General features: G+C 34.9%; 1 protein-coding gene across 1 annotated transcript in view; it reads right to left on the bottom strand.

The window, feature by feature from the left end:
• LOC100463589 (protein quaking) overlaps positions 1-6,663 on the bottom strand; it is a 111,097-nt gene extending 104,434 nt beyond the window's left edge. Inside the window, exons 1-2 of the mRNA XM_034670797.1 lie at positions 6,550-6,663; positions 1,722-1,907 (exon numbers count right to left, since the gene is read on the bottom strand). Coding sequence (XP_034526688.1) covers positions 1,722-1,907; positions 6,550-6,663 — 300 coding nt within the window. The remainder of the gene's footprint in view (positions 1-1,721; positions 1,908-6,549) is intronic.
• Positions 6,664-12,382: the final 5,719 nt, after the last annotated feature.

The following is a 12,382-nucleotide window of genomic DNA, read 5'->3' as shown; positions in this document are numbered from 1 at the left end:
CTGTGGTAATGACTAGTGCTGAAACTTTATCCTTTAAACAAGCAGATGAGAAAGCTGATATCCTTTAGGAGATACTGAAACACCAAACAGCAGTAGATACCAACTGGGATAGCTGCCAAATCCTAATTTCCCATCTCTAGGAATCATTCCAGTCATCGAGGGTGGGACCACAGTAATCATGTCTAGGTTATATTAGTTAACCTCCCATCTTTAATCATGGTAAATTGGTCCAAAACACATTTTCTCTCCTAAGAACCTGAAGTTTGAAGATAAAAGTCTGGGCACTGAAACCGAATTATGTTAAAAGCAAGGGTCTCCAAGAGAAAGTCTGAATTCCTAGTGCTGAGGTTCTCAAAGGACCCTGGCCCCTCTCTTACAGGAGGCTTTGTTCTCCAGCCATTTCTTTTAATCTTCTGATACCCAATTATCTTCCAACATACTCTTTGCCTACATTACCCAGAACTGTTTATATACGTGCAACCAAAAATACTTACAAAGTAAATGTATTAGCCTTAAAGAAAATTGTATTAGAAATGCAACTTGTGAAATGTCAAAGCTTTTTTCCATTAATCCAACTTTTTCCATCTTTAGACAAATAGAGGGTCCATCTAATCAATAGAGTCGACGTCACATTTTGATCTTACAATACCAACTCCTTCTTGCAGAATAGTTTTTGCTTTCAGAATAGTTCCCTGAAACCTAGCAAAATACCAACAGTTTGCCTTTACGTATTCAAAAGGCACTGGTGCCAATTACGTACAAATATTATGCATATTGGGAGTACATGGTAAATAGCCACAAAAAAAGGTTCTTGAGTTAAGTACCTTATATTCCGATGGAAGGAAATAGAAAAATGAATTAAAACACAACAAATAGCAGGTGCTCCTCAGGAAAACAAAGAGAGTTATGTGAAACAATGAATAACTAGATTGTCCGAGATAAAATAGAGAGGGGAAGCTTCTCTGAGTTAACATTTCAGTTAAAATCTTAACCACAAAAAGAAGCCAGCCAGTGTGCAGCTAACATAAACGTATTTAGGCTGGGAATAGACCTGACTTGTTCTAACAGCCAATGTGACTATAGTGTATTGAGGAAGAGGGAAAATCACTTAAGATGAGGTCAGAGAGACAGAAAGAACCATATGACACAGGGCTTTGTAACAAACACAAAGAGTTTGGAGCCAATGATAAATTAAGTGGCACAGGACGAGGAGGCTACTTGCAATGAGATGTTTATGGAGAACAGTTGAGCAAGAAACAAGAATGAAAAAGACAAAACAAAATAAAAAAATTATGGACAGTGGTTATCATAAAAATTCTGGAGCTGAAAGGAAGCTTAGCTGTCACATAGTCCAACTTCTCATTTTACTGAAAGGATGACATAGCCCAGGCTGTGGCTTCTCTGAGGTCAGATTAAAGATGAGTAGAGAATTGTAATCTGGCGCTCTCTGCGACATTCAGGCCAAACCTCTTTCCATAATTCTGGCCTCAATGTGAAATCTAGAACCAAATCTTTACCATGTACATTTCCAAAAGTGACACAGCAGCAATTAAATGAAAACATTTAAATTGTCCACACCAAATTAATCATTCTTCTAGTCCCTCATATGACATTTTTTTTTTAAAGCAGCTGACAATGGTTAAGTATTTATCACCAGATACATCCCTTCCCCAAGTATGTGAAGCAGAAAAAAATTGAATAAGACAACAAAATATACTTACATCTGGATATTCTTTTACAGGCACATAAAGTTTCTCTTGTAACTGAACAATAGGTCCCACAGCATCAGGCAATTCTGCACTCCTTTTCTCTGTACTGCCATTTAATGTGTCATTGTACATGTCTTTCCGTACTCTGCTAATTTCTGTTAAAAGTAAAAATTTTAAATGTGTTAGACAAAAAAATATTCTTGCTAGTCAAGGGGAAAAAAAAACAGAAGGTAGGGTAGGGTTTCATTGATAGTGTTAAAGAGTAAAGAATTATTAACCTATTCTACCATTGCCTGGATTAAGTCTATGTTTAAGAGGACTATAGCCTTAATTAATTTCTACTAGAAATCAAATTTATATCATCCAAATAATATATTTTATTTTTTTAAAGATTTATTTTTTATTTTAGAGAGTGAGCAAGCGCACTGTGGGGGGAAGGGGCAGGCAGGGAAAGAGAGTCCCAAGCAGCCTCTGCGCTGAGCATGGAGCCCGACTACGAGCTGGATCTCAAAACCCTGAGAACACAACCTAACCTGAAACCAAGAGTCAGACGGTGAACTGACTGCACCACCCAGGCGCCCCATATTTTATTTAAATTAACTGCAGAGCCCAAGCTCTTACCCTCTTTAATATACCTGTAATTTTACTTAATTTCTCCATGCTAAAATGAGGTCAGTCATTCCAAATAAGAGCTTTAATCAAATAAGAATGCCTATCAGACAAAACTAATAACAAAGGCTCTTTTATACTTCAGAACCAATCTGTCTAAATGAGATTTTAAACTGGATTACTTCCTTAGCTATTTTAGGTATCTCTGGAATATCCAAACAGATGTCCAATAGGTAACACAGATTTTAAGTTCAGCAGAAGTCTGAGTTTGATACACAAGTACGTTAGTCAAAGCTACAGCAACAGAAAAGATGTCTTAGGACAGAGGGAGAAAGGAGGACTGAATGAATCCTAGAAAAAGCAACATTTAAGGAATAAAGCAAAGAAGATCCAAACCATGAAGAAATGAAGGTGGATAGCAGAAATAGGAAAGAGAGGAGTCAAAGAAGCTGAAGAATGAAAGAACCAAGAACAGTGTCAAATACCATAAAAGTATGGTAAGGTAAAGAGAAAAAGAGGGTATCTTGGATTTGACCACTAAGCCACTGGTGATCAGAGAAGTTTCGAGGAAAAGATGGTTTACAGAGATCAAACCACACCGGGTTAATGAATGAAATATAAGAAGAAAAGCAAGTACCTAAAGTCAATGACCTTTTAAAAAATTATTATGACAGTTCCCAGATATATAAATGCACTTCTTATAAGAAAAAATATGAGAAATCCAATGAATCAAGACTTGCACAAAGAAATCGATTAATTCTTTCAAGAATTCTTTATTAAGCTTCCACAATATGTTAGAGGATAGACCCCTGTCCATTAGAACATACTGTCTAATAAGGGCTGTCATTACTAAATAAGCTGGATGCCTCTTCATCTCTCCATGCTACAGATTACTTTCTCCTCGGGGAAAAGGCTTCTGTCCATTAGTATTTAAAAGTAAAATGCCTTTTATTTTTATCATGTATTTTGACTGCCTTCCAAACATGGAGTTTCAATCTACTGCTATTAAGGAGCTATGAAATATAAACACACACTTTAATTTTCTTAACTAGTTATTTATATCACTTTGCTAAATAAAACCCAACACAGTGAAAAGTCATGATCAAAGGTGTTCTTACCCAGTTAGTCTTAAATCAGTGAAAATACTGCATTACAATACATTTTCTGCTTCAACGATGGCAACATTCATTTTATAACACGTCTTATCTTCTAAATAACAATTTGCTTGTCAAAGCTTACCAAATGTGCATCTCTGAATAGCAAATGAAATTTTTAAAAAATCAAAAGAAGGTTCCTTGGATTTAACTACATCATGAAGGCAAGACGTCATTAAGTTCTTTTTAATACTACTTAGTTTCGTAACAAAATCCTTCCTAAACATGTCCAGTATCAAACTAGTGTTTATTTTACATTAGCATGCGACAGCAATTCTCCAATCAAATTTTCAACCACCAATAATAAACATAAATAACTGTTTACATAATTACATAATTACAGTAAGTAATTAACCAAAGGACATTATGGAAATTTAATTAAAATTATGCATATATCCTTTAGTCCAGGTCTCTATATAAAAGCACTTTCAATATTAATTTATTACATTTAAATCTCCTCATTAAACTGCCTAATTCTTGTTATATTAATAATGCCGATATAAAAATCCTGACAATAGCATAAAGAAAAACTATAGATAAAATCTGCTTATAAATATAGAACCAAACATATTAAATAAATAGGCTCCACCAGCATATCAAGTGAATAATGCACCAAGGCAGTGGAATTTATACCATGAATGCAAGAGTTTGATATTAAAAAATGTATAAGCAGAGCAATACAAAAGAATAAAAAAGAAAACAATGTAAACAGGTTGTAAACAAATTTATCAAACTTAGAAAAACCAAGAGAATTATAAGAAAATTCAGATGACTAAATTAAAAAATATATAAATACAACACTGATCAATGACCTTCACATACCCACTTAGATGATAAAACAGAAGATATATTTACCATTTAAATTGTATTTCTATAAATATTTGTGTGATTCTCGGATTAATAACTGAAAGTTCTGTGAGATTCTGCTACCCACTATAGCCTCAGCTCCTAGAATACTGCCTTGAACATGGTGGGCCCTCTGTTAATACTCAGTGGACAGGACATATGGGTGGGTAAATGAGCTAGGTTCTAAGGCATTAAAGTTAAACAAGTCATGGTTTCAAGCTTTCAAAGAAGTTAGTTTCATATGGGATATATATAAACAAATAGCTACTTTAAACTAGAAGAGTAAGAGGTATAGATTAGAGATGGTGGTAGCACAAAGCAAGACCATCAAATCTGCCACAGGTGGTTAAGGTCAAGAAAGAAGTCAAGAGGAAAGAAACTCTGACCTTTGTTTTCTAATGACAGTATGTGAGGCAAAGGTACAATGTAATTATAAATTCTACTTTAAGGATAAAAAGTCTTTCTACCATGTTTCTTTCAGTCTCAGATATGTCATTCAATTTAATAATACAAATTATAAGCAACACTGTACTGACGGGAATGAAAAGATGACCAAGTCCTAGTTCTCAAAGATCTTACAGTCTTAGTCATGGTGGGGATCTAACCAGCTGAGTACTACCTTTATCAACAGCACCTTTCTAACCAGGAAATCACTAGCAATACTCAAGTCAAAACAAGTTCTGGGGCGCGTGGCTGGCTCAGTTGATAGAACGCGCAACTCTTGATCTCGGGGTTTTAAATTCAAGCCCCATGTTGGGTGTAAAGATTACTTAAAAAAATAAATCTTAAAAAAAAGTTCTGATTCCAGGTTTAACAGTAACTGTTTGTGTGATTTTAGGTAGTCTCTTACTTAACCTCTCCGCACCTATACCTCACATAATTAGAGGTTGCTTACTGAATGACTCAACTAAATCCACTGTTTTCCAACCTCAGTATGCAAGGACACCATTTATTATTTTCTCCCCTAACTCCACATTTTATTTTAATTTTTTTAAAGATTTTATTTATTTATTTGACAGAGATGGACAGTGAGAGAGGGAACACAGCAAGGGGAGTGTGAGAGGGAGAAGCAGGCTTCCTGCCCAGCAGGGAGCCGGATCCGGGGCTCGATCCCAGGACCCTGGGATCATGACCTGAGCCAAAGGCAGATGCTTAAAGGCTGAGCCACCCAGGCGTCCCTCCCCTAACCCCACATTTTAAAAAGTTCTGTCTCCAAAGCTTGTATGTAAGTCCTGGCAATCAGAGGTTATTGTTAATGTTATACCATCAAGTTGATCTAATCAATGGTCAAAATATTACAGAAACATGTCATGGGTATGGGTAGTGTTTAGTTCCTTTGTAACTGGTGGATTTACAAGTGCTCATTTATGAAACACAGAAGTGCTTCATAATTAATATATTTTATACAGCTGACCCTTGAACAACACAGTTTGTACTACACAGGTTCACTTATATCCAGATTATTTTTGATAAATACAGTATAGTACTGTCAACTTATTTTCTCTTCCCTAAGATTTTCTTATTAATATTTCTCTCTAGCTAACTTTTATTTTAAGAATACAGTATATAATACATATGACATACAAAATATGTGTTAATTGACTGTTTATATTATTGATAAGGCTTCCAGTCCACAGCAGACTATTAGTAGTTAAGGTTTTGGGGAATCAAGTTATACATGGATTTTTGACCATGAGGGAAGTCAGTGCCCCAACTCCATGCACTGTTCAATAGTCAACTATATAAACTTCTGTTGTATCAAACATTGCATGATAATGCTCAAATGTCTTATCTCCACACTACCTTTGTCAACCTACAAGAGTAGTTCAGAGGATTAAAAGTTCAGAACCATTTGTTTAATCACCTAGTATAAAACTTACCACTACAATAACCCCAAAAATCCCCATTATCAGGACAACTTGTTTTAGACATCTCTCAAGTTATTAAAGTTTACAAATTTTATTGAATCAATATCACTCCTAAAATTTCTCCCATTTCCCCCCACTCAACACTGCAAAGGTCATAAAATAGATCCAATGCCTTGTTCCTATGACAAAAATACTTAAAACAGTTCTATATGTAAGTATCCTCTTGAGTTATATAACAACATGGTTTTATACCCTCTCACTCATTTAGACACACTTCATTTATCTACGCCCTTTAAAATGGAAAATCCTGTACCACACACATCCTTCCCTGACAATTAAGGAGAATGCAGACAGGCTGCTTACCTCCAGTCCCAAACACTCCAAGTCCACAGTGTGTTGAAGAACCTTTCCTTCTTTGATGAGCATCTCAACTGACTCAAATGTTGGTGGTGCTAAGCCAAGCTTCCACCATTCCATACTTCCACAACTGTTTGTTTAGACACCAATACAACAGGTGATTTAAATTTTTTTCCTGGTTGTTTTCTACTAGACAAATCCCTTCAGACCATTAATCTATCAGCTGACATCCTTTCGGGATGACTATTCTAAGTCAAGGATCCAACTAACTGCCAATTTCATAGTGCACACATTTCTGCAGCTTGCATACTAGAATACAGGCACACCTTATCAAACAACTGATGAAATCTCAAGACACACTAGGACCCAAACCCCCATTTGGATCTGCTAGTTTGAAACAGGAAATAATCTGTTTTGGATTCTCCAGGTTCTATCATCAAGTTTAGAATACAAACCTTTCAGCTTTGGGGAGCAGTCACCTTTCCAGCATTCAGGGTCCTCTCATTTTCCATGTTTTCTAGAATTGATATACGGTAATGACATTTTTTCAGATTTCCATATCCTGAAAACTACTTTTAAGACTGAAAACTTGTTTCTGTCATACTACTTACTGTCTCCTCACATTCCTGTTTTAACAATCTTGATTTTTCCCTTTTCCGAACTAAAACTCAATCATCAGTGAATTTTGCTCTTAAGAGGGAAAATAGCCACTGCACAGTTCTCTTCTATGTGACCTGTTAATATTACATCACCTTTTTCCCTAATTTACCTAACTCACCAAAAACTAAAAGCTTTGCTTTAAAATCATACTTAACATTTCATAAGGCTCAATACATTTTTGCCTTTGGCTCTTTATCACCACTACTCTTTTTATATCTGAATTACTGTATGTGCATCCCACCCTCTGACACCTTAAAATTCTGCACATTTTTAAAAAATCTGTATTGGGTTAACTAACATTATCAACCTCTCTGTGCAAAAGCAAAATATCAGAAATAAGGATAACTTGGAGAACTATTAGAGAACTGAAAAATAAAGGCTGAGAAATCTAAATTATAAAATTAAATAGTTATTTCCCAAGACAGACAGATAATGGCTATGTATAAATTCAATACTGCAATGTTGGAAGACTGGATAAAGACTAGAATATAACCCTATTTTACTGACTGATTTAGAATTTTTTCAACAAACTTAAACCAAGAAAATAAAAATTAGGAAATGAAATATGAAAAATATTTGCTGGCTCAGTAGTACACAAAAAAGCTATTAATGATATACAAATAATAAAATATAAAAGTATAATGCATGAAAAAATTATTTTCAGGATTTTAACAATACGAATTAAAAGACAACTTTTTAAAACACTAAAAACATTTTCATAGAAAACACATTTTATATCCAGTGTTCTGGTAGCTAATTCCAATTGTTCAATCAGTTTGCTGCTGTTATAGACCTATACATTTTATTTGGGCAGCTATTTGCTTTTTCTTTGAGCCTTACATTTAAAATCCAACAAAAAAATTATCTTATCATTATAATACAGCTGGACCTAAAATACAGAAAGAAATGAAAATGTAACACTGTCATTTGACCATTACTGCCTCATTTTTAAAAATAATGTTTTCCATTAATTTATTCAGTAAAGAGCCACTTATTTATTAAAATATATGCTTTGATGTACATAGTAAAAATTTTATAAGTGAAGTTAAAATGACAGCTTTCATCATTTCAACTGAACTTTAAATAGGCTCTATGATTTCCTCACTATCTACTGGACACTAATCAGGCAAAGGAACATAAAAAGCAAAGGAAGATTTTAGTTACTTTAGGTCTTAATTAACAAATTCCTAGTTTCTATTTACATGAAACTTAATAAATCTTAAAACAATAATATTAGGAGTCTATTTATAACCAAACACCACTTTAGGTGGTGGCTGTTACGTACTTAGAGGAAACAAAGATCTCTTCTGTAAAAAGTAACTGCTAATTCAGGTTTTACTAAATACAGGGAAAGTTTTGCAGATATTTTGAGCACAGCAAAAATAATATAACTTCACTGTACTTATTTTAAAAAGTCATACCCACTAGGTACAGAAAGCAAATGATTTAAAATACAGGTTAGGGGCGCCTGGGTGGCACAGCGGTTAAGCGTCTGCCTTCGGCTCAGGGCGTGATCCCAGTGTTATGGGATCGAGCCCCACATCAGGCTCCTATGAGCCTGCTTCTTCCTCTCCCACTCCTCCTGCTTGTGTTCCCTCTCTCGCTGGCTGTCTCTCTGTCGAATAAATAAATAAAATCTTAAATAAATAAATAAATAAATAAAATACAGGTTAGTAGCGACTACACAACATTTAGTAAAATGTGTTTAGCTTACTTGAATAACCAAATAAATCTGATTTAATTTTGAGGAAACTGCTTGGAAACTGGCAAAAAAAAAAAAAAAAAAAANGGAAAAAAAAAAAAAAAAAAAAAAAAATTAAGCTATCCATAATTCTCTAATGGGACCTGACTTGGGAGGTTAAACTCACAACTATAAGCAAAAAAAGAAAAACAACAAAATTAGGTTTACATCATAGCTCTCCTTTGAATTGCTTTGGCAATTTAATTAACAATTGTGTAGCGTTGTGGATAAATTTCACATAAAAACATGAAATAGCAAAGGTCTTACAAAAATGTCTATCTTAGTTCCGTAATTGCTCTCAGCAGCAGTTTTTTATCATGGAAGGCATTTAACAGTAGCTGCACCTCCCTGGAAAAGCTCTTTCAAAGGCTACAGAAAATAATATCTATTATATGATTCAATTTATACATGTATTTTTCAATAGACACACAGAAGTCAAAAAAAGGATACAACTATTAACAGTAACATCTCTGGAAGATGGATTTACAGGGACTATTTGGCTTTCACATTAGATTCACATAAGAATTTTTTTTTTATACTTTTGAAAAATAGTGAAGATATTTTCATTAGGATGTTACTAAGTACTTTAAGTCAAAATGTTGTATATAATACTGGATTCCCTATATAAAATTATAAGGATTACGGCACTGACTCCCAACTAAAAAAAACTACAAAGACCTGTTTAACTAAACAGGCACCTTCCACCATACTAAAATACTTTATACATGAATTATTACCTGATTCTCACCATAATGTGAACTAGATACAATACCAACTTTATGAAAGAAACAAACAAAGGAAAAAAAAATAGTGCTCAGAAATTTAAGAATTGGTCCAGTGTCACAGCAAGACCAACCACCTTTTATTTAGAGTTTCACAAAGGACTTTCCGGAATAAGAAGCCCTTAAAACTTACTTTAGGGGACAGTAATTAGAAAATGGAAAATAGGAAAATGGAACAAACCAGCTGTTAGTTTATTACCAGCCGTGCTCTAACAAGTTCAGTCCACTGTTCTACTACTGACTGCAAAAAAGACTACAGCCCTCCTCTTTTCATGCTAACAGAACACAGCTTCAGTGGGTGAAATCTAGGCCTAAGTGCCTGGAAAAGTGACAAATCTGAATGAATGAATGCATGCTGCTGTCATACAAAGAAGGCAAAATACGCCATTACAAAGAACAGAACAGAATGGGGGGAAAGCATTTTTTTAAGTGAATAAAAACCAATAATTTAATTGGAATAGGCATCCTTTCTCATTTAAATTGGATTCTGTTTAGAGGTCATTTTAAACCTGGTTAGTTTTATATATGTCAAGGCTTTTTTAAGAAAATTATTGCCTTCTGGTCATTTAGTTTTTTAAAATACATAAGGGAAACCAATCCTTATCTCTAAAATAATATCCACTGTGTTAAAATGTAAATCTGAAGGTAAAGAAACCTAGTTAAGAAACACCATTAATGGGGGTGCCTGGGTGGCACAGAGGTTATTAAGTGTCTGCCTTCGGCTCAGGGCGTGATCCTGGCGTTATGGGATCAAGCCCCACATCAGGCTCTTCCGCTATGAGCCTGCTTCTTCCTCTCCCACTCCCCCTGCTTGTGTTCCCTCTCTCGCTGGCTGTCTCTATCTCTGTCAAATAAATAAATAAAATCTTTAAAAAAAAAAAAAAAAAGAAACACCATTAATGAAGATCTGAAGAAGATGCAACAATAAACCAGGAGATGCTACTGGGATCCAGGTAAAAAGTAATACTTGAGAATCCAGGAATTCTTATTAATAACTCTTTTCCCAACCCTTTTAATATTTCCAGAAGAACAGAGATAAATTCATAACAATGGAAAATGGGTGCCCGAGAATAGGGGGTAGGTAAGAGTTGTTGTTTTGTTTTGTGTTTACCATATACTCTTACAAGCCGCCTTTGAAATGCTTAGGCATCTCAATACATTAACTTCTTAAAAATAAATACTTGCCTTAGAAGATTTTACTCATAACAATAGTAACAGATTACTATCCATGAGACCACAATGATATAAACAACCGAATAAACAAATTCAAGAAGGAGAAGGCACAGATCTTCCTTACAGAATTCCAATTACCATGGAAAGAAATACAGACATAGAAAATCACCACAGTGGTAAGTACTGCAGGTGAGAACCAGTCAATGGGTGCTGCTAAAATTAGTGAAAAAAACATGAGAAATGGGGTATCTGTTCAGAGTATCTCTCCATAAGTCATTCATGAATCACAAAGGGAAAAAAGCAACTATCCAGTGGAGAAACCCAGCAGAGTCCACCTTAACCAGGTGATCAAATACTATCGCCAATAAAATACACGGAGAAAGGCCAAACAGTAATTTTGTTGTTTTCTTGCCAAATATGCACAACCTTAATCTAGTCATGAGAAAACACCAAACAAACTAAAACTGAAGAATAAAATAACTGACCGGTTATCTTCAAAAGTATCAAGAAAAGCATCATGAATGTGACGTTGTCAAAGGCTGGAGGATACTACAGAGACATCACTACTAAATGCTGTGCGGGATTTTGGACTGGATCCTGTACCACAAAAAGGATATGAACAGGAAAACTGGCGAAGTCTGAGTAAGAGCTGCAAATTAGTAATATTGTATCTGTGTTAATTCCCCAGTTCTCCTAATTGTACTGTGGTTATAGTAGTTCTTACCATTAACCTCTGTACTGTATTTCTATTTTTGTATAAGTCTAAATTTGCTGCAAAATGAAGTTTTTGCTTTGGCCTCAGAGTTACTTATTCTCATTGAGGAGGGATAGTTGTGCGAGAGAATGAAAGCCATGCAAATGTCTTACTTTTCTAGTGCTAGAAAAAATAAAATGCCTGCTTACCAATAAAACTGAGGGTCTCAAAAACATTAAGAATAATCTCCTTAATTCAAAATAATCTTTTAGATTTTCTTTAACAGTTACTGCTTAAGAAACGCATGTACTTTGGGGCGCCTGGGTGGCACAGCAGTTAAGCGTCTGCCTTCGGCTCAGGGCGTGATCCCGGCGTTATGGGATCGAGCCCCACATCAGGCTCCTCTGCTATGAGCCTGCTTCTTCCTCTCCCACTCCCCCTGACTGGAAGTGTTCCCTCCCTCGCTGGCTGTCTCTATGTCTGTCAAATAAATAAATAATATCTTTAAAAAAAATAAAATAAAAAAAAGAAAGAAACATGTACTTTAAACTTACCTTAAGAATATGAAGACTACAATCCATAAACAATGATCTTTCTATAGAAATAGAACCTTTCTTAATAACCGCAAGTAGTAAAGAAAAAAAGCACTGGCCTTGAATTTACGCAACCTAGATTTTATTTCTGATTCCCTCCAAGATCTAGCTTTGTGGCTTTGAACTTAACCCTCTGGGTCTCAGTTTCCTCTTCTGTAAAATCAGATCAGTTCTATCAATCAGAAGTCTGGGCAAC

The sequence above is a fragment of the Ailuropoda melanoleuca genome, chromosome 10, assembly GCF_002007445.2.
Source record: "Ailuropoda melanoleuca isolate Jingjing chromosome 10, ASM200744v2, whole genome shotgun sequence".
Lineage (NCBI taxonomy): Eukaryota > Metazoa > Chordata > Mammalia > Carnivora > Ursidae > Ailuropoda > Ailuropoda melanoleuca.
Note: the sequence above shows the minus strand (reverse complement) of the source record. Positions and strands in the feature narration are given on the sequence as shown.